The 23092-nt window shown below is 49.2% G+C and overlaps 1 protein-coding gene across 1 annotated transcript in view; it reads left to right on the top strand.

The window, feature by feature from the left end:
• FRMD4A (FERM domain containing 4A) overlaps nucleotides 1-20401 on the top strand; it is a 196193-nt gene extending 175792 nt beyond the window's left edge. Inside the window, exons 16-23 of the mRNA XM_009321777.1 lie at nucleotides 1392-1514; nucleotides 4691-4919; nucleotides 6116-6172; nucleotides 6667-6904; nucleotides 7327-7491; nucleotides 9322-10181; nucleotides 12715-12811; nucleotides 16681-20401. Coding sequence (XP_009320052.1) covers nucleotides 1392-1514; nucleotides 4691-4919; nucleotides 6116-6172; nucleotides 6667-6904; nucleotides 7327-7491; nucleotides 9322-10181; nucleotides 12715-12811; nucleotides 16681-16783 — 1872 coding nt within the window. The 3' untranslated portion in view covers nucleotides 16784-20401. The remainder of the gene's footprint in view (nucleotides 1-1391; nucleotides 1515-4690; nucleotides 4920-6115; nucleotides 6173-6666; nucleotides 6905-7326; nucleotides 7492-9321; nucleotides 10182-12714; nucleotides 12812-16680) is intronic.
• The last annotated feature ends 2691 nt before the right edge of the window (nucleotides 20402-23092 follow it).

The following is a 23092-nucleotide window of genomic DNA, read 5'->3' as shown; positions in this document are numbered from 1 at the left end:
GCTTCATATTAAGTTAGGGGTTTTAAAGAAAATATCCTTGTTTCCCATGGGAAAGGATACAGGAATCTGTGTCTTGATGCAGTGCTTAGAGCCACATCGCACTAGAAGGAATGCTTTACAGAAGAAAAGCTGAAATAACCCCACGGGGCTGGGAGGGCAACACAGAATGGGACTCATGAGACATTGCAACAGTGCCGCTCGCAAAAGGGGGTTGTGCACGTCGGCACAGAGCTGTGCTACAAACCCATTTTGCTGGGAACTGCTTAAAGGAAGGATCTGAAAGGGCCAGGTCCTTGTTTCCTAGTGACCTGAAAAGAGTAGAAAGAAAAACCCCATTAGGGAGCGGGGGAGAGGCCAGGGCAGGCAGGGGCCTGAGCTGCACACTCGCACTTGCATTAAGGTCAGCTGCTGTTCTTTGGGATTCAGATGATTTAGGTTACTCTGCCAGCTGGATCCTCTCAAGGCTGATGCTAAGGAACACAAAAGCCTTTTGTCCTTCATAGGGAGACTTTTGAGTACAAGGAGTTGGGCTGTGCTTGTAGTGAGGCTCCTGCCTCTTTCTGTAGGCATTTGAATGCCTTCAATTCAGATATGTGTGGCTGTATTGTGTAGTCCAGGGAGAAAAAAACCCCACAGCATTAACATCAATATTGGCACTTGCTGCTTCCTGTGTTCCAGATATTCCTCAGTTCTGTGGGGTTTGCTTTAGATTTTGAACAAATCTTTGCAAATGACCCCATCACTCTGACAAAGCATCATCTACTATCGCTCCAAAGCTGCCCATGACATCACCGGGGTTTGGAAGGGGCTCTGATACATGAAGTGTTATCAGACAGGTAATGAGGTACCAGGCACTGCTTTTAGTGATCATTTTCACTGCATTCCTCTCAGACACATCATGAATCAGGTGGGAATGTTTCTCTGTGTGGGTCATAACCTGCACGGCTGTTGCCAGTGGGGCTTTCTGACTCAGCAGACCTGCATCCTGTGTGAAGGCTCTTGGATCTCTTCATCCCCTTCTCAAAAGTAGCTCTGCAGATAGAAGCTCTTCTTTCCTGCTCACCCTGCAGCAGAGATGAAAGCATGTGTGCTGCAGTCTGTTCAGCCTCAGGCCCCAAAGCCCTAGGGATGGGCACCACCTACAGACCTACCCTGGGCAGGCCACAAAAATCTGTATTCATGCACAGGTTAAAGAAAAGTTCCCCACCCTCAATGTCAGGTCCTGGGACGAGTCTGCAGGGCTGGGTGCTCTCCTGTATGTTTATCAGCTGGCTGAACTGGGTATGTTGTTAATGAACGCCTGTCATTTTACGGTCACAGTTCAAGAGCAGTGTTGTGCTTTGCTCTGCTGCAGGATTTCCCAGATCACTAACAGCATTTTCTGCTTACAGGAGCTCACAGGAAAGCTGCCACGAGAATACCCCCTAGATCCTGGGGAGGAGCCGCCTATTGTAAGGAGAAGAATAGGAACTGCCTTTAAACTGGATGAGCAGAAAATCCTGCCTAAGGGAGAGGTGAGGCTATGCCCTTCCCTTCCAGCCCCATGTCCCCACCTTGGGTCTCTAAGACGTCTAACATGCATCACATAGGAACCATCAGTCTCACAGTCATTTTTGCTTTAAATGACTGTAGTTGATCACAGTGCCTTTTTTTTTAATATCCATCAGAACAGGGAAGCAGCAAGAGAGTTGGTGCCCTTGGTTCAGACTCAGAGTAAAGGTTAAATACTCAAAGTTCAGCCCTGGCTTTGCTAGAGGTAACAGAAATAGCCTGGGTGACCAACTGGACCATGACAGTCCGAGCGCTCTGGTGACCAAGTGCAGTGACTTGTGTGAGTAGGGAGCACATCAGGAGCCCCTTGAGCCACCTGAGCCCTGCTGCTGCCCTGTGTTCTTATTGCAGACAGCCACTTGCTTTCCACTTCAGTAGCAATCCGAATTCAGATCTCCCCTAACAGGGAGAAAAGCATCACAGTTATCCATCTTAGCCCTGCAATAGCAAGATGAAAGCATTTTGCTCCCCAGTCCTTAAACAGAAGAGCCTTCGTCCCTACCTATGGGGAGCTGGAATTATGTTTTTCTAAGTTTGCCAGGGAGTGTTTGTTCTCTTCCCTTGCTCCCACAATGTGCTGGGTCAGTGCCCTGAACCGTGGCTGTGAAAACAGGCCTGCAGCAGCTGTAAGGCGGGACCGGATTCACAGAAAAGCTATTGTCTGCAGAGACGCATTTGTCTCAAGACACTTGTGTATATTCCAGTCTTGAGTTTCCTTTTTATTTTTGTAAGAAGAGAGACTGAAGCTGGTGTGACTGTGCGGTTTAAGGCTCTGTTCAGCCAGGGAATTAACTGTTTGTCATTTTGTTGGCATTTTCCTTCTGCTGAAAGAATAAACAGCTGAAGCTCTTCAGTTTTGTTCTCAATGGAGCCTGGGAGAGGAATTCCACCAAAGTCAAATATTCATGAACTAGCACATTTAATTAAGCTTTTCAAAGGGAAGCACGGCTTAGCTGAGTTACTCCTAAAACCCCTGAAGTCTGTTGGCAGCTCAGTTATAACCTGATCTCCAGCTTCCCAGATCTTACTGCTGCAAGGCAGCTTTTGGGGCCAGCAGGTGAAGAATCTCCTTACTCCAGTAGCAGGGTTAGGTGGGGAGAGCATGAAGGTAAAGCAGCAGCTCCTCCCCCTTGCAGGCACTCTGCCTTTTGGCATCAGCAATCCAAACACGCTGACTCAGCTTTTCTCTACCTCCCTTTTCATGTGTCAAACTTTAAGACTGTATTGAAAAACCATAAATTTCTATTCTCGAAGAATGATGTTGAGCCATGTTTATTTGGCTGCCAGTTTGAGAGCATTTAGAGAGGCCAGCAATGATTTTCATGTGCTTTTTGGCAAGTGCAAACACTAGAAACTCAATTTAAAACAAAAAGTGAAATAGTCTCTCAGTCATGTAAATCCAGGGCTGATATTACCAACTGTGCCAAGGACCTGAAGCAAGGCACTTCCACCTGAAGGCAGATGATAGCCCTCATTTTCTGAGGCTTTATTTATAGTGGCCTCACTGGAAGAAAATAGACAATTATGGTGAGAAGGAAAATGAATATGTTTTTTCTAAGATATACTGAATGTTTTAGAACTGAATCTGTGAGGGTCTGAAATGACAGCTCACATGAAATTCTTCATACCTTTAGTAAAAGCTTTGTCAGAGCAAGACTTGCAGGGAAGGGTCCTATTGTATTTTTGGTAATCGTCTCTACCTGGTCCATAATTCCTGACTCTCGGAAGGATTTTGCCAGAAGGCAGTGAACCAGGTTCCAGGCCTTAAAACTCCGTGGTGTCAAATTCACTTGTAATAAGTTTGGTGCTGATAGAGCTTATAAACTCTTCAAAGCAAAAAGGGATCTGTTAAAAAGATGGGGGGTGGGTTCAGTCTTCAGTAAAGTGAAGGAAATTATAATTATAGATTTAAGGCAATGCTGACTCACCACTGACAGCAAAGGGATTTTTTTTTTAAGCCAGAAGCCCAGAATAAAAATTTCAGAGAATTACTTCAGCCTGATTAATTCCCACAGCATCAGCTCTTGCAGCATACACCACTGCTAAACGAAGAGAAAGGATTTGAATTTGCATAACAGGGATCTCCATGAATATATGGCTGTCAGTGCTTACGATCTGAACTCCCACCATTCACTAGAAGTAAAAAAGCTCATAATTTTTTCCCTAATTTGCAATGTAATGTGTTTCCCTTTCTAGCAGACTAACACCAAAAACTCCCATCGAGCTGGGGAAGGTAGCCAGATCCATTGCAGATTAGCAAATACTTCACAGCTTGGGGTTCTGGTGCAGACCAGGAAGCTCTATATCAGCTTCTGCATTGGCATAAATTGGCCTAAATCCCTTGACTTTGGAGGATAACTAAAAATCGGTAGGTAGCTTCCAGGGTACACCTGGTTGCATGTAAAAACTTGGCTGAGACCCTGCAAGGGTTAATGTTGGAGACACTAGTCTGTTTTGGCATACAGAAAGCTTGCTGTTACACAGTGCTTCCTCTGAAATCACCCTCCTGGCTTCTAACTCGAGGAGACAATTTTCTGGTGCAATCAGTTGCAGTAGCCCATAATTACTTCAGTGCATACTCTCCCTTGGATTTTGACGGCCATACACCAGGGAGGAGTTAGCCCATCTTTGGCTTTTTTACCTCAAAGAGTTTGGTGGGTGCCAAGCAAACCTGTCAAGAAGGTTAAAGCAGTAGCTTTGCATCAATACATAGCTCTGATATCAAATGGGGCTCAAATATGAAGATAGAAAACAGGAAGAAGGACCGGGTAGGAGGCAGGTGTTACCCATAAGGTAGGTGTAAAAGGATGAATGTGTCAGCAGTAGACCACTCTTGAACTAGGCCATATTGAACTGCATGAAAAGCCAAACAGCACAGCAGGGTTAGGGCTGGAGCACACATGTCCTCATTGTATGGGTCATCCCTTCCACCAGCTGTTCTCCCAGGCACTTGTGTGAGCAGATGAAGGTGAGATGGGTATGCTCAGGGAGGCCCTGAGACGGGGAGAGCATCGTGAGCATGGATGCTCTGCTGATGGAGACCCTTGGTTGGAGGCCACTGGCCAGGTTCAGGGGGAGCTTCCCCATAGCTGGGCCGGGAGAGTTTGGTGTTAGCCAGAATCCACTTGCCTTTCCCCAGGAGGCAGAGCTGGAGCGCCTGGAGAGGGAGTTTGCCATTCAGTCCCAGATCACAGAGGCTGCCCGGCGCCTGGCGAGCGACCCGAACGTCAGCAAAAAGCTGAAGAAACAGAGAAAGACATCCTACCTGAATGCCCTAAAGAAACTGCAGGAGATCGAAAATGCCATCAATGAGTATCGCATCAAATCTGGAAAGAAACCAACCCAGAGAGCCTCCTTGATCATAGAGGGTAAGTGGGGCTCAGCACCCACGGCATTGCTGAAGGGGCTGTGGAGGGCCGGGAGCAAAATTCATGGCTTGAGGCACAGATTTTCCCTCCTTCCTCTTGTCTCTCCTGACTCCACGCGTGCTGGCAGTTGGGTTGTCCTCTCCCATACCAGCCTGCTGTCAGATGGGTGTCTGGGCTGCGTGCCATGCATTAGGGACGTGCTGTTTCCCAGCACAAGAAGCAGTGTCACACTGTAGATCATAAGCGTGTCAGGAAAGCAGACTGACGCCTTTGTTCACCTATAAAATCACTCTGTTAACGTCTCCTCCGGAGTGGTGCTGTACAAATGTAATTAATGTTAGCAGATTGGGGTGAGCTCTCTAGCTGAAAGGCATCTGTAAAATCAAAGTGGTAGCAGTGTTATCGCTGTGCTCAAATGCTTTTTTTCTTTTTTTTACAATGTAATTCTCAGGGCACTTTATGGTTTATTGGGTTGTTGATTGGTATTTCATGAAATCCATTAACTTTCTGCTGTGGTTCTTTCTCCCTTGCTGATTTTGCCCTTTCCCTTTGACTTGCAGAGCTTTTCTCTGTGCCTTTGTAGCAGGAACTGAGATTAGGGCTGCTGTATTTGTGACCTGGATACCAAGTTGCACCACAGTCAGGGATAACACACAGCCGTGAGGACATGGGATGGGGGAGGCAGCTCAGATGTGTGCACACCAAGGACATGAGAGCTTCTCCTGCTGCTACAGAGGATGCTCCAAAAGTGTTTCCCTGAATTACACAAAACTGGTACCTAGTGTGGGCCTTTAGTTAGCGACAGGATGATCATTTTAAGAAGGCAGAGATCAAACCCAGAGTCCTTAAGGCCCGAGATATAAATCTCGCTAATGGCACCATGCCATTTTGCATCCTCTGGGGATCTCAGCTCTCCGTTGTGACTCAGTCTTAATCCCCATTAGTTGAAAAGAGTTAGCAGCTCCTTGAAAGGCAGCCTGCTAGTGAGAGACCTGGCCTGCAGCTCTGCCCTCCGAGACTGAGAGTGGGCTGAGTCAGCTGTTTATAGGAATCTTGCCTCTTGGCTATGTGAGGAGGAAGATGTGGGTGACTGCTTAAGGCTAAGACTCAGTGGACAAAGATCACAGTGCAGTTCAGCACTCAGTCACTGCAATTCTCGGGACCATCTGACCATCTTTATATTTTCTTCCCCTCAGAAGGAAACATTGCCAGTGAAGACAGCTCCCTGTCAGATGCCCTTGTTCTCGAGGATGGTATGTTGGCTTTTATATGTTCTAGAGGGTAGGAAGGAAACAGGGAAGGATGTGTGAACTCCTGATTGACACTCAAAAGGGAGGAACTGTTCTGTGTAATAATCCACCCAAAATTCCTAGTACCAAAAATGCTCCAGGCTGAGAGCAGTTTCCCCTGACTCTAACTTGTAGTCAGACATCAGGCCTGGAGCAGTGAGTATTGCTGTAGTTACTGCTCTGAATTCTTTCAAAAGACAGTCCCAGAATGCCCCCTTATTTTCTCTTAAGGTTTCAGTTGTTTTAATGCATCACACACTCTTGCTCACCATTCCCTCCCAAAATGGGAATGTCAGCCGGTGCACTTCTGAAAGTCGGGTCTTCAGGTTGCTCCTGATTGCAACCAGGGGAAGCGGGGTAAGGAAGCAGGCTCTGGAGGTGTGATGGTGTCCCCCAGGGTTGTGCTGCCATTGGAGGTATCACACAGCCATCACCTCTCTCCCTTCTTCTCTTCACAGAGGATTCTCAGGTCACCAGTACAATATCCCCTCTCCAGTCCCCACACAAAGGACTCCCTCCCCGGCCACCCTTGCACAACAGGCCTCCTCCTCCGCAGTCGCTGGAAGGCCTCCGCCAAATGCATTACCACCGCAATGACTATGACAAGTCCCCCATCAAACCCAAGATGTGGAGCGAGTCATCCTTGGATGAACCCTATGAGAAGGTCAAGAAACGCTCCTCACACAGTCATTCCAGGTGAGCCAGCTATCTTGAAGCTCCATCACAGAGATATCCTCTGCTTTCAGGAGGGACAGGTGTGAGCCCTTTCAAAATTTACAAAGCTGTCCCTTACCAAAAGGAGACTTTTAGGTGTTTTGGCCAATAGGCATGTCAAAAACAGGCTGCAGCCACATGACTGCTGCTTGGTATCTCAATGTTATTTTAAAAATCATTTAGAAAGGAAGGATGGTGGATCATCTGAGGGCTTTGACAGGGCTTGGCCTTGACCTCCAGCTACTGCAGAAGCACAAGCTCTGGGATGCAGCTCAGAGCAGCAGCTGACCCAACTCCCGCTCACCCTCATGAGATCACAGGCACATGCCTGAGATCTGGAAAGGCATGGGAGCCCCTTCCCCAAATTCCTGCCTGGGAACTGAAGCAGGGTGTTTGCTCTGCAGCAGTCACAAGCGGTTCCCCAGCACCGGGAGCTGTGCCGAGGCAGGAGGGAGCAGCTCGCTGCAGAACAGCCCCATCCGGAGCCTTCCCCACTGGAACTCCCAGTCCAGCATGCCGTCAACGCCGGATCTACGGGTACGCAGTCCGCACTACGTCCACTCCACACGGTAAGTCTTCCCAGCTCCGGTCTCACGTTGCTTTCTGTGAAATAAATATTCTTTGCTTTATCCTTCCCCCAGGATATTAATTAATTCCCAGTTCAGGAAAGGACACAAACCGGTCCTGTTCACATCAGAGGCTCAAGTACTGTTGCCAGTGGGGAATCTCTCCTGAACTGGGATCCTGAAATCACTTTGGATAAATGTGATCCTGCCCCTCGTCTCCCTGTCAGAGCAATCAAGCTTTTCTTCCACTGGGACCTTTCATCTCAGGGACTGTTTATAGGCCCTACAAACCCCATGCCACTTTTAAAAGGGATGTGGTACTACTGCTAAATTCTGCAGTAAATTCCTCCGTGGATCCAGCTGGAGATAACATATTGTTTCCTGTCTGATACGAAATGTTGGGTAGTGTTAATCCTCTCTCATAGATAAAATGTTTGCACATGTGTGATCTTATGTGGAGAGAGAGCCTGTATAAAGCAATCCACCCAGGGATCCAGGTGGCAGTGGAATAAGCCCAGGGTTGACAGAGGAAAGAGCTGAAATGCGTAAGGGGGGTCATTTGTTGTGGCCCAACTGGACTCCAGTTTTCGGCAGGATTTCTGCAAACTGTTCAGCTTCATTGCTGTTTTGCTCTTGTGGCAAACTCCATGGACGCTGCGGGAAGCAGAGCTGAGCCAAAGCTGCGTGCTGTTAGGTATCCTGCCCTAAGGGGTAGTGCTAAAATCATTTAGCTCGGCATAAATCAAGAGTCATGCCAACACATCAGATTCAGGCAGAGGCGATACAAGGCATTAAGGCCCTGGGTTAAGTTTGTTACAGGTTTTTGGCTGAGAGTACCTTTCAAGAGTGCAATGTTTGTTAACACTGGAGCCAAACTGTGTGAGAAATGAGCCTGGCACAGGGGTTGAGAAGTGGCCTTGACCAGGTAGGGGCCATTTGGGTGTTTGAAACAACCATTGCTCAGTCTGTGGCTCATTCATGAGCTGCATGCCCTGGCCTTGGCCATCCATCATGCAGGGGTGTGACTTGTTGTGGGGTTTTCCTGCTCCTTGAATGGATGGCTGAAGCACTCCAAAGAGCTGGGGTGAATAGAGACCACCCAGACTTGGCCGTAAATCGAGCCTTGAAAACTTGCGATTCGGGGTGGTTGCCTGAAGGGCTGTTACCTGCTGACAGTCCTACACGTGCTACACATGGCTGGGCCCTGGTAAAACTTAGCTGCTTGACAGAGGTGACTTTTTCAAAGGCATTGAATTCTGGGCATTGAAATCGCTGCATTCTAGGCTAAGTATGGGCAGTCTGTCTGTCTGTCTCACACCAGGTGGATTGTACCACCAGAGCAGGGCATTCACAGGCCGCTTGCAAGGGAATCCCCCCACCTTTGAGGCTAAGGTCTTGGGATTAGCAGAGCTGGAGTGAAGTGAACCTGGTAGCACAGGGATGGTGCTGATTCAAACAGCTCTGCCACAGGGCCGCACCAGCAAAGCCGGGGCTTGAAGTCCCCAGGTTTTGCCCTTCAGACTAGGTCTTTCCCAGGGTGGCAAGCGACAGAGGAAATGTGCTGGGCAAGGGTTTATGTCCCACGTGCTGCTGCAGACTGAATGTCACCAAGGAGACTGGAGAGGAACAGGAGTAGGACCTAATCACCCCGAACCCTGCAGCGAGGAAGCAGGTTGCTTTGCAGTTGAAAGCTCCACGCAGTGCTGGAGGGGTCCAGGTTTTCAGTGCCTTCATAGTCCCTTGCCTGTGAAGCTGGCCTTGTGTGCAGAAGGGGATGGGGAGTGCTTCGTCCTGTTGACTTACCAGCCTGGATTTTTTTCCTGGTACCTGCAGGTCAGTCGACATCAGCCCGACCAGACTGCACAGCTTAGCTCAGCACTTTAGACACCGGAGCTCCAGTTTGGAGTCGCAAGGCAAGCTCCTCGGCTCAGAAAATGAGACAGGGAGCCCCGATTTCTACACCCCAAGGACTCGTAGCAGTAACGGCTCTGACCCCATGGACGACTGCTCTTCCTGCACCAGCCATTCCAGCTCTGAGCACTACTACCCCGCTCAGATGAACCCCAACTACTCCACCCTGGCAGAGGACTCCCCGTCGAAAGCCAGAGAGCGGCAGAGGCAAAGGCACAAATCGGCGGGCAACCTGGTCTCTTCCAATTCAGGGAGTATGCCCAACCTGGCTGCAAGGAATGGGACGGGGCACCACCGCGTCTACCTGCACAGCCAGAGCCAACCCTCCTCCCAGTACAGGATCAAAGAGTATCCCCTGTACATCGAGGGCAGCTCCACACCTGTGGTAGTGCGGAGCCTGGAGAATGACCAGGAGGGACACTACAGCGTGAAAGCACAATTCAAAACCTCCAACTCCTACACAGCGGGGGGGATGTTTAAGGAGAACTGGCACGGGGATGAAGTGGACTCCGTCAGGCTCACCCCCTCCCGCTCCCAAATCATAAGGACTCCATCTCTGGGCAGGGAGGGCCACGAGAAAGGCTCGGGTAGGACTGCCGTGTCAGATGAGCTGCGGCTCTGGTACCAGCGGTCCACGGCCTCCCACAAGGAGCACAGCCGCCTCTCGCACACGAGCTCCACTTCCTCGGACAGCAGCTCCCAGTACAGCACATCTTCGCAAAGCACCTTTGTGGCGCACAGCCGAGTCACGAGAATGCCTCAGATGTGTAAAGCAACATCAGGTGAGAGATGATCCTGGGCAAAGGGGCAGGAGGGATGGGGGCTTCATGCAGCCCAGATTCGTACCAGGCCTTACACCCCAGCTGGAGAGCAATGCCAGACCACAGCATGTTATCTGGCCTTCACATGCTGCTCACCAAGCCTGTAGGCATAACACTGGGGGGGGAAGCCTTGTCCGAGACACTTACTGGGTGAGAATTTTTTTCCATGGAAATCATCACTTTGCAATGATGGGCTCAAAAGACAGGGAGGGACCAAAGTCCCGTTGTCGCCAGGTCTTTCCTCAGAGTGCAGTTGGGTTTTGGGTGATGGTGCTAGGGGCTGAATGTGGAGAAACCACGGGGCGGGGGTCACTCTTAGTAATCACAGCAAGGGGAGCGATGAAGCAAGCGGGGGCTCAGCACAAACTAGGAGAATGCATGTCCTCAGTGAAATACCAAAAGCATGAGAAAGGTTAAGTGGGGAGCATCCCAGCCCCTCCGCCCCCTGCGAAAATGTTTGTGCGATGACATCTTTGTGCACTGCTGAGACTTGGTTTTCCCATGCAGCTCCAGTAGCTGTGCTGATAATATCCTGAAATTCAGAGTGCTTAAGTTTGTGCAGTGTTATGCCTCTCCGTCATCGACAGAGCTTTGCACTCCTCTGTGCTGTTAATATTAAATGGTAAGAAAACAGTCAAATTCATTAAACTGAGGAGGCCTCTGTGTGTTATGAAACAGTCCAAGGTTAAATATTTACTGGCCATCAGTCACTGCTGGACAAGCCAGTTTGGATAGATCAAGGACTTAATAAAAACCTGAATCCAGCCCTGCGTGGACAGGATTGCTGGTTAATCAGTTTGCGCTGTGCCCATCCCCACCCTTCCACATGCCTCAGGCTTGGCATGGGAGACACCATTGCTCTGGCCTCGCTTGCCGCAGGTCCTCGCGGCCTCCCTGAGCAGACCAGTGCATTGTCCACCCGTGCTGGCTGTTGGCCTTCTGACATCCCAGCGTCGCGCCTGGTCCACGGTGACCGCCATGCTGACACCACTGGGGCTTTGTATTCACTGCTGGCTCCAGCATGGAGTCAGAGAGGCGATTTGACACCAGGCTCCTCGTGGGCCACTGACAGCTGCCCAAGTAGAGACTGATCTATGTGCGATGCCAACACTCGCAGGAGGCCCAGATGTGGACCAAGACACAATCGAGTAGCTGCTAGAACCGTCCTGTGTCTCCATATGAAAAATCTGTCTTCCTTCCTTTGATTAAGCAGCATTTCTGTTCCACCCAGCAACACAAAATGCTTGAACACTGGAAAGCTTTGCCTTGCTTAGCTTTGGAAACTGTACGAGTCCGGTTAGGTAATCTAGAAAGGAAAATGGTGGGGTTGGGGGGAGAGCACATAAAAACTGCTGGCAATCAGTCCGTTCCCCCACCCAGCTGGGTCTTTACATCTATATGTGATTATCTGGGCAGCACAGTGGCAAGCGTGCTCAGTAATCACAGCTTGTCATGACCAGTTGGCAGCGTAGAGTGGTTTTGCGTTCAGAGTCAGCTACCAATTACAGCTGTGGGAGGATACTGACCTCAGGGGCTGTCGGCTCCAAGGAGCAGATTAAAATTTGTTTTTCTCTTGAAGTGTCATCTGGCAGCAGCTAAAGAATTTAACAGCACAGAAGGGGATGCCAGGTAGAAACATCCATCATTTTAGCTGATTAGCCCTAGCTGATAGGTCTATTGGACTTCATGCTGTCCTTCAAAGAGGCTCATACTTCTAGGCATATATTAAATTTGGAGGGTCAGCTCTTGAGGAGGAGGAAAAGATCGGTCAGGTAGATTTCGTAGCTAGACTCTCACCGGGGAAACTCCCCCGAGAACCACTGCCAATGGTACATTTTTAGTTCAGCTTGCTTCTGTCTTCATTGAAGTAAGATAAGCCTTCCTCTGGTCCCATAGTAGTAGGGTCAGCAAAGCCTGATTTCAGTTTATTACAGATGCACAGTGAAAGGTAGTTGCAGCTTTTGAAATCTTCAGAGCTGACTTCCTCCTTTGCACCTGAAGCAGTGTACTTGTCCAGACTCTTGCCAGTGCTGGCTCTGGCTCCCAGGGACACAGAGCACCTCCCTCCACGCCTGGAAGCAGGAGGCTGAGCCTGATGGGCTGGGCTCCTCCAGTTCAGGTCCCATGGAGATGCGCAGCCAGGCCGTGCCAGTCCAGCAGCAAAACCGATTAGCTTTCGTGATGGGAGAGGTGCAGTGTTTCCCAGGCAGGGCTCGGGAGAGCCCGGGTTGTTGTATTCAGCTGGAGGCTGAAACAAAGCATGAGGACAGATCTGGCCCGTGACACGCAGCAGCGTCAGCACCAGGCTGTCTGCTCCCGTACTGCGTTAGGGCACAGCCATCCAGGAACAGGATGAGGTCTGACTCCCAGGCTCCGTTTACTCACTTGCAGGACATGTTTCTGCTGGTCTGACGAGCTGATGCTTCTGAACCACCCTGACCCTTGCACCCTCACCTCACCGGTTATTTTTCTCCACCCTTTGGTTGTTTTTCAGCTGCCTTACCTCACAGCCAGAGGAGTTCAACACCATCGAGTGAACTAGCAGCCACGCCGCCGGGCAGTCCCCACCACATTATCACATGGCAGACTGGGTGAGTGTCTGTGGGATCGGGTTAGAGAATTCACCTCACTCAGTGCCAGTGAGAAAAACCTCCCCGCACACAAGCAAAGGAAGAGCACAGGTACGGGGAACATCTTCCAGGTGCTCAATAGCCTACGCTATTTCCAGCCTCCCACCCATGCTCTCATAGCGGTGGAGCTCTAGTTTAGGCTGACCAAGACATGGCAGTGCCATCTGCACCCAGCAGCACTGCTCCAAGCAGGGCCAGATCCACAGGGAAAGAAGCCTTGCAGGTTCTTCCTGCTCGGACAGTCTCCTTCTTCCAATTTTCCGTATGTCGAAATAGCTGATCTTTGTTTTAGCAACCATCACGCTGGCTGTCTAGACCAAGATCTTTGTTGTAAAGGCAAGGTTAGGTGCCTACCATATTTGTATTTGCAACAACCACATTTTTCCGCTAGTTTTTCCCTAGCAATGTGTCTTAATGACTATTAAATGCATCTTTTTTCAGCTACCACTAACTTAACATGCTTCACCAAAGCATGAGTGAGCCATTACATGCAGGTACCCATTACTCATGTAAATACAGTAATGGGGTTTTTTGGCACCTCTTTGTGAGGCAGGGAGTTCCAGGAGTAAACAAAAAGCCTTTTGCAAGCTCCCATGGGTATTCTCTAGCAATCTCTTGTAATTCTGACCTGCCACATGAAATAAAGATCATGTCCAGATCCCGTCTAACTCAGCACGTTCCAGATTTTTGCATCTAAATTGAGTTTGGTGAGATCAGCTAGAAATTTTCAGACTACAGTCCTCAAAATACCATAGGCCCTAGAGTAGGAAAACAGATATGACCCCCTGAGTTGTGAATTGGGACCAGTAATTTTGCAAACATTTCACTGTGCAGCCACTGGAAAATCTCATGCTCTTTAATTTCCTCTGGTCACCTATGACCAAGTTTGACCTCTGGTTTTACTCCAGCACTGCTAATGACTGCACTTTAAAATGGGGATGAGGAGAACCGTAACCACAACCCCCTTAGGCCTACCTTGGATTTCAAATTCACACATTTGACATCCAGCCTCACGTGGTCTTTGCATGTGCTTCCAGCTTTAGAACAGGAGAATTTTCCTGATCCCGTTTCACAAAAAGTCAAGGGATCACAAGATAGGCAAAGTGGCAGCTATCTTTACTGTACACTGAAATTTCCACTATTAAGGGTTTGAGTCTAGACTCAAATCTTAGTCTCAGTCTCCATCCCAATCCTAATTCCTCTAAATATCTCCATGATGATCAGAAGTGGCAAATCCCAACTTTTCTTATTTTTCCATTCAAGAAAACTCCTCCACCCTGTCTCTCATAGCAAAAATGCATCAAGCCAAATTCTGAGCTGGTGAAAGTGAAGTTATCTAGATTTATAGCTTAGGCCCTGCACCAACAACCAGTGCAAAAAGAACTGGAGACAAATCAGCACTTATTTCATGCCTGAGCATAACACCCGAGGCGTATATATAAATACAGGAGGAGCAGATAAAGTTTGCCGTTAGATGCACAACACCAACTCCCCCACTGCAGGAGCAGGTCGTGCCCTCCCAGCATGACTCAAAAGATCGACAGTTCTCCCCAACATGTTTTTGTGTCACTAACTTTTTCTAAAGATGATTCATCAACTTGTTTCCCCACTGGATTAATAAGCTCGTAACAATGTCTCTGTCACTTCTTTTCTTTAACATTTCCTCTCTCCTCTTTCCTCCTTTTTTGCTCTCCTTTGTTCAGAGAAGCAACAGACAACTCACCCACTATGGATGAGTCTCAGTCTCCAACCCACCAAAGTACTGATGAATAGAGGTATAGTAAGGGAACGTTTTGTTCTTTCATCCTTCTGCCTTATAGTCCATGAACACAGTGCGAGTAACCGGCATCCCGCTGTCCCTGCGGAGCGGCCCTTTAAATTGTGTGCCTGTTTGTTTGGCAACAAGGCTTCCTTCAGCTCCTGGAAGAACAACTCGAAAGCATCTCTAAGCCCCCTCTGTGCCTTTTCAGCAAGTTTGCGGCTGTGGCGCTTTCCCCTGTGAAAGAGGACTTCGGGCCAGCCCGCTCTGCATTCGTACAGAGGTTGAATGGGCACAGAGAGCAGGCGGTAGTGACAAATTTGTGGCTGGGGACATTTCAAAGCAGCGTGGGCAAAGTGCTGCGGGGAGAGTCTGGGAGCAGCATGGCAGGGAGACGAGCTCGGGTAAATGGGGGCCTCAGGGGACCTGGACTGAGCTCCCAGCAGTGGTCCAGCCATGGCACCGAGCACCCCTTTCTCCTCCTTCCCTACCGCAGAGCAGAGCTGTGAAGCAGAGGCTGTTAGCAGCAGCGAGGTTTTATGGAACAAGGAGCAACCCTGGCCCTGTTCCTGTGGGAAGACAGAGGGGGAAGGGTGGAGGGAACAAAAACACCCTCGGAGTATTTGTATTTTAATTAAACTGCGTCGCTGTCTGACACTCTCATTTGAATCTACAACCATTCACAGCTGGCATCTGTCAAGTACTTCAAGCCCAGCTTTCTAGAGATAACCATAAACCTCCGTACTCCAGCACAGAGCTGGGAAACAAAAGGCTCTTTAATATGCAGACGGTGATACCCTTGCTCAGGTTCCTCCCAGACATGGTCCCAGGGAAACCAGGTGGAAAACAGGACAGAGGATGCAGGAGGTGCCAGACTGCACCAGATGTGAGATCAGTCCTGCGAGGTGGAGCTGAGGAAGGAATGAGAATCCCACAGTAAACAGATAGAAAATGCATCTCCCACTTTTGGCCTCAAAACAATCTCTAGTTTGGAAGTTGGTTAAAATCAAAGTGTAAGGGAGAGACATCAATTCTGAATATTATATATCTATGCAGATTCAGAAGTCACTTCAAAATATCAACAATATTTTGACCCCAGTGGTTTTCTCTGGCAAGGAGCTCCACAGACTAAGCCAGGAGCCGACCCTGATCGGAGCTTTAAGATAAATAGCAAAGAAAATTCCCATAAACTGCTCTGTGCAAGCAGACAAAAATCCATGCAGCAAAAGAAGCAGCAGCTTGTCAAGAGAGGTGCCACAGGATGAGGACTAGGCTACCTATGACAAAACACGGTCCTTCCCACGTTGGACCTGGCACCCTCTCACTAGTCGCTTCCTAGCTCATCCCTGGAAAGCTGCCTAACTCTGGGATTGCCAGGTGATGCACAAGCCTCTGCCCAGAGCAGAAGTGCTACAGGAAAGCACCACTACCCTCCTCCTTCCACGCTCCCGCTAGATGCTACAGTCTATGGCCAGGAGGGCTGGTCTGCAGACTTGCTCCCTGGAGAGCACCCCACTAAAAATCCCTTTACCCCATCTTACTACCAGGCAGGAAAGCAAGACAGAGCCCTTTAGGCAAGGCAGAGCACTGCTGCTGTACCCCCGGAGGGAAGAGGCCGCACACAGAGAAAACAGAGGCAGGTGTGGTACCGTGGGTGGTGGGATGGACCCAGCTGGTGGGGTCGGCCACAAGCTCTCGCCCTCCAGCAGCTGCTCTGCTCTCTTGTAGCGCATCCCCTTCATGAAGCCCCTGCCACTGGCCAGCAGCGGGCTGAAAGCACAGCAGCTCTACCTGTTGCCATTCAGGCATCATCCAAAACTCGAGAGGCTGCCGGAGCTCGGCTTCCAGGCGGGTTGCTGGGGGGGGGAACGGGACTGCCGGGCAAGAGCAAACTGGGTCAAGGCAGGGCCCTGCATGCTGAGCCCACCCCAAACGTCAGGTCTGGGGGTACCTGCAGAGTGCGAATGTGAATATCCTGCGTTCTTCCCCATCCATAATACGATGTTTTATGCCCATGGCTGAACTTCCCAGGAGCCCTCGTTGCCCTAACGAAGTTTCCTTTCTCCTGCAGGGGCTACAACGATAGCTGTTTCCTGGACTCTCCCCTCTATCCAGAATTAGCAGATGTCCAGTGGTATGGGCAGGAAAAAGCCAAGCCTGGGACTCTAGTGTGAACCCCTGACCTCAAGATAATCACATCAATGCCATTCTGAGATCACCTCACTGCCTCTCATTTGCCTTACCCAGATGCACTGTCACCCAGCACCAGCTTCAACTCTAAGCGCTTTTCTCACGATGCAATTCAAGACGACATTTACAGAACACTGGCCCCGAGACATCCACCACGACAGCGACGGACCGCAGCGCGTCCCATTGCCAGACTGGTGCACGTCCCTCCCACGGCCCGCAGGGCAGCGGGTGCAGATGAGCAGCCATCTTAATAGTCAGTTGGCAATTTAAAAATTGATTTTCCTTTGAAACGATGGAAACCTTTCAAGGCTTACATCAAATCTTATTGTTCTGTGGCATGTAACAGCAGTAAGATTTCCATGACCTGCGATCTGAAGCCAACAGAGCATTAGTATAAAGGGGGGGAGGGGCAAAACAGGACGGAGGCTGAGAATTGGATATCATAGTCCTGAAAGCGCATCTGTTATGAAACAGTAAAATCCCGTCACTTCAGAGATGTGTCAGAGTCTCGCAATCAGATCTGCACTGCCAAAGATCGCCACACCAACGTCGGCAGGATGAGTTTGCTCAGCAAGTCCTTGTGACAAGAACTTCTCCCTCCTTTAACTCGATGGCAGACATGACCACCTCCTGTAAAACGGCATTTCCTTCTTCGCTTTGAGCCCACCTACATGCAAGTAAAATAACCCGATGTGCTGAAGACACACTGGAGGTCTGGGCTGGTATCACAGCATCGCTGTCTACACGCTACTATAAAACTGGACAAACGAGGTTTACAAAGGCATTATCTAAAGCAGAGGCAAGTACTGCTACTCACAGCAGCTCTGTGGCTGGCACAGGTTGCACACCAATACGTAGAGAGGTCGGGGTTGTGATGGTTTGTTTTTTTTAATACTCTGATGAAGATAAAAATTGCCAAAAAACCTTTCTACAAACAGACACAGCAAATAAGTTCTAATCTATTTCTGCACAAAGCGTCAACGTGAAATCAAAGGGAAAGCACATCGCAATCTAATTGACAAGGTAAAGCTGCATTAACATATCTGTTCCACTCATCTTCCCTTCCTTAGCACCAGTGTAGCAAAGGGCTCGTCACCCGGTGTACTGCTGTGTGGGAGAACCGGTCTGTCGGGAAACGGAAAGGCTCCGCAGCGGGGTTCAACAACCAGCAGACTAGGCAAATTTTCCCATTGCGAGAAGCGACCGCAAGGAAGAGAAGCGACTAAATTAGGTGTTGGACACAAGCGAGAGCTGCCTGCTGATACCAAAAGGAATCGTACCAGAGCGTCACGGAAGGAGCTGCAAGTTTACACATACTTTTGAGCAATGCTTTATACATGTCAAGCCATGGAACTTTAAAAGGCCTCAAAGACACTTTTGTAACGAACAAGTGCACAATCTAGGTGGATGCTGAAGCTGGCACGTCTAGCCTTCATTGCGGTGCTATGCTGTTTTTATTGCCACTAGATGGGGGGAGGCACCCGGCCTTCCCCCGTTCGTGCGTGCAAACGATGATTTCCTATGGGAAAGGCATTAAAAGAAACGGCTGGAGGGGGTTACTTTGTGAAAAGCAGAAACTGAAGTTAGCTTTAGTTTAAGGAAAAAAAAAAAAACAAAAAAGTGCGAGTGTGTGTGCGTGTGCGTGTTCCAAGAATAACAATAGCGTCTACCAGACAAAGTAGGGCGAAACGTTGAAAATTAAACACCGCGACTTGGGGGGCTGCCACACCTTTTGGTATTAAGATTGCTGGAAAACTGCATTCCAGGCTTTAAAAGAGAATGGGTTCTTCGTAATTAGGCTTGGAAAGATGATGGGGTTTCCAAAGAGTAACGCAAGCGGCTCGTGTGAATACCTTTCTGCAGCACATACTAGAACCATCTGCTTCGGTTCTCTGCGCTTGCCCGCTGTGCTGCTGTCTCGCATCACTGGTCGGGCAGGGGGGCGGCCCTGCCGAGGGGAGGACAGCGGTGGGCAGCAAAGGCTGTTATTTGTCCAGGGAAATCCACGGCAGAGCCGGGAAGGAAACTCTTTCATGTTCACACATAAAGCATAAACGAATTATCCCTCTGGAAAAAAAAAAACACAACCAAAAAAGCATACTTTTCTGTACTGGCAAGGGTTTTTCAAAGCTAGCCATGCAAGCCTCCTGCTTCTGGACCTCCGCGGAGAATCACCGCAGGAGTACCCCCGCCTCTGACGGTAATTGAAGCCTCGTAACCGGTTGCTGGAAGAACAGACAGCGGTGAGATTGCACCCTCTGTCTGGACGTGCAAAATGCCGTTTTCACCATCTCTCTGTGCTTTGGGGTCTTTAACATGGGAATTATTTCAAGCTCCTAATTGGATTTTTAGCTGGATAAGAGATAGTACCAATTAGTGACATTTACTGATAAGATTCAGTAGCTAAAGTGACAGGATTAAATAAGGACCAAATTAAGCAGCAGCAAGTAATTTAGCCCACAGATTTTAGGGGCTCTGAGCAACTGTCTGTTTTCTTTTTAATTTCCCTGGTAAGTGGTTTTGGGTTGTTTTTTTTTTTTTCTGTGTACCTTCTTTTAATTAAAAAGAATTCAACAACAGCGGCACGATGAGGCCTCTGGGCACTGCAGGAAGAAACACTAATTCCTCCAAGACCAGATCTGCAGTTTTGCAGCAAAGGTTAAAAGGTGGCAGCCCTGAAATTAGGGGGGGAAAAAATAAAATGGTTAGCCTGAATTGCAAACAGGCTCGAGTAGAGAAAAAGCTTTCTAGAAACGGATTGAGTTTTGCTTTGTGTTCTGCTTTTCTGTTTTGCAATCAAGGCACACGTGAGCAGCCAGTCTGGTAGTAAAGACAGATTAAGTAAAACAGGTTTTACTGTTTAGCTCAATTCAATTAAACACAAATGTACATAAAATGTTAGTCTCATGAGATTAACATATTTAAGTATAACACGGAGGGGCATATACATAGCTATTATATACAAGCACTTGACTACCACCTTCACCCCTCCTTTACTTTTTTATTTTCCAAGGCTCCATCTGACGTAAAGCCACAGTTGCGTTCTTAGTCTCCATGGCTGACGCTCCCTCTGTTTAGCCGGGAGCCGGGTGTACGGTCCATGCACCGGGCCGCGCTGGGAGGCAGGGTTTATTTTTAAATGATATTATATGCAATCGAGTGTTGAAAATGTTGAAACAGTCCAATTTGTTTTCACTCTGTATTAGTTTTAGTTTCAGGCGTAGCCGATTCCCATTCAGGTGCTATCAGATGACCAGTTACTGCTTAGTTAACTAGATGTAAAGTTTTACATATATATTAATGTCAATAGTTTTATTACAAGTTGTGTAAAATGGACTCTCTAGTTTAAAAAAAGAAAAAAAAAAGAAGAAAAAAAATTAGGTCTCTCCTGAAATCGACTTTAGAGCATGGAAAATGATTTTACTGGATTCTGTTCAACTGTAATCAAGGAAAAAAAAATGTATGTTGTAGAAAAAGTTGCAGAATTAAAAAAGATCTGCTTTTAATTTATTCTTTTTGTATTAAGAATTTGTATAGTTACCTTTACATTTTGCAAAACGGTGTTGTCAACACTTCCTTATTAAAGCATTTTCAAAATGAAACCTTGCAGTGGTCTTTTCAGGAGGGCACGGCGCCTGGGGAATCCTTACCGTGGTGACCGCACCGCCACCTCTGCCAAATGCTCGCTCCAGATGTGCGCACAGCTGGCCAGGGTTTCCGGGAGGGACCTGACTGCAGGCCACGCTGGGCGTTCCCCCTGCAAAGCCCGTCCCTCGGAGATCCCCTGGGATTCGGTGCTTGCGCTCAGCAGATCCCAGCTCGCCCCGTCGCGTGTTCCCTCGAGCACCGGCCTCGGGGGCCCAGGCGGCATCTCGGGCAGTAAGACACCGCGTGACTGACTTCCCGCCACGGGAGGAAACAAAGTCACGAAAACAGTGTTTACTGCTAACGCGCGTAACCTGAAATAACTAAGATTAACGCTCGCTTATACGAATTGGATGCTGAGGAGCTACAAGGCTGTTTGCAGCAATGCCAAGGTCCGTAGGACAAGCTTGAGCGCCAGCACGCTCACCCCTCGCGCTCCGAGGAACCGCCTGCTCGTTGGGTTAAATTCCTGAAGAAACCCCATCGTCCCCGTTTAATCTCTGTTGCTGAGGCAGCAGCATCGAGAACCCACCCCGACAGACGCTGCTCTAGCTCAGGAGATGCCCTTCTCTGGACACGCTCCAGCACCTCGACGTCCTTCTTGTGAGGGCCCCAAAACTGAACACAGTATTCGAGGTGCGGCCTCAATAAACTTCTCGGCACCCAGCACAGTTGTTTCCCGTTCTGTCCATTTATTCCCACTGTCCCTTCCCTTTCCACCCAAGCATCTCTTGTATCATCCGCCCCCATGCCACAGGGAGCCACCAGCGGCACCAACCCAGAGCCAGGAGGCCACCCCGACCATCACCCAGCATCGCTGCATGGGGGACACTCTGGTGTAGTAAATCCCCAAAAGGGTTTGGATGGGACAAAATGGCAACGATGAAATTTTTCAGACGTCCCCCTAACTCTGGGACTTTGGCTCAGCTTCACTGCCAGTGGCTCCAATGCTGCCGCAGGCACCTCTTCAAGCCCGACAACGCATCAGGAGCAGCCTTCCCGACAGCCCCCTCCGGATCTGATACCAGCGCCGACACCCTTGCGCCATCCCTCCTGGAGGGCACCGCGTCGTGCACTCGTGCCCCCGGCCCGGGAGGCGGGACGCTCTCCTCCCCCCGAGGAGTGAAGCCATTCACATCTCAGCCAGGTTGATTCTTTGGGCAAGGCTGGATCTATGACGGAGATTATACGGCAGCCAGCCAGAGAGGAACCCGGTTCCTCAATCAAAATAAATTGATCCCACATACGCCTACCCCAAGAGCCTTTCCAGCAGTACGGACAAATAGCAAACAAGGAAATAAAGGCATTTAACTACCACTGGGCACGGTAATACCGGCAACAGGCAGGAACCGCGTACTTTGAGAGCGCGTGGTATCGCACCACCTCGCACAGCCCCTTCCACCGCCGGGCTAGGAAGGGGTGGGGGGCTGCAACAGACAACCAGGGGCACTGAAGTCCCCAAAAGACTCCAGACATCGCTACGGTGAACGCATGACTTCATCCTAAGGCTGCAAGTCGTTGGATTCAGCGGAGTTATTTCCGCCTAATGCAGGAATTATCAGAAATAAACATCTGGAGAAGCCCAGAGGGAAAAGGCTAAATTGCTAAACTGAAACATACCCTCCCCACAAAAACTGCCAAGCAGTGTGACAGCCACGCCACACCCACGCGTCCCTGAACTAGACTCGGGTGGGTTTGGGATATTTTTTTTTTTGGCTAAAAGGCATTATTAACTATTTGATCATGCTCTGGTAGCTGTAATTTGGGGCCATCCAGCTGCAAAGAGCCTCCAACCAATGATGAAAAGCAGCTGCCGTAACAGTGTCCCCCCCTTGCGATCCCCCGAGGACCGAAGCTGGCTCTCACGTGCCGGACAGCTGGAAACTCTTACACAGATATGCCGTGAGAAAGTACTTCTCAGTGCCTCGGTTCCCCGTGCAGCGCCATTCCACGAATTGCAAGGGGATAAAGTTCTTCCGTCAGGGGATTCATTCAAGCAAGGCGGCTGTATTTCAGGGACTGTCAGCAAGGAGGCACATTGCTTAAATTACATTCTTTAAAACCTGCTCAGACTAAAAACATTCCAACCCCAAATTCACGTCCCTATAGGAGACGCATCCCCATTCAAACTGGTGCTCAGGGTACCATTAAAACTCTCCTCAATAATTAGCTTTAAAGCTGGGGGGGGCGGGTGTGTGTGTGTGTGAATCTATCTAATACTATTACAGATGCCCTAAGGAATCCAGTTCCCTCTAAAGCAGACGTTCCAGTGCTCCTTAAACCATCCCCTGGCTACTCACTTGCTGCACCTTCCAGGGAAATTACAGCTTTTCTAAATGAGGGACAATATTGTCCCTCAATTACTTAAAGAGTTCAAAACTAAGGTCAGGACAAAGACTTAGGAAATCATCCGGGGGGGAGAGGGATAAAGCTGCGGTGTTGTAAATGTTTCCTGTTGTAATAATGCCTCCAAAGAATACCTGTATCGAGCACTGCAAAAAAACCACCAGACACCACTGTTAACGAAACTCTTCCACGCTCCTGACATCCGCCCAGCTTCTCCCCACAAAGCCCCCTCTATTCCCCAAAGGCCCCTCCCCAAGTGCCGGTTAGGTCTCACCAGCCTCATTTTTATTGCTTCTAAACTG

Source organism: Pygoscelis adeliae, unplaced genomic scaffold (genome assembly GCF_000699105.1).
Source record: "Pygoscelis adeliae isolate BGI_AS28 unplaced genomic scaffold, ASM69910v1 Scaffold202, whole genome shotgun sequence".
Lineage (NCBI taxonomy): Eukaryota > Metazoa > Chordata > Aves > Sphenisciformes > Spheniscidae > Pygoscelis > Pygoscelis adeliae.
Note: the sequence above shows the minus strand (reverse complement) of the source record. Positions and strands in the feature narration are given on the sequence as shown.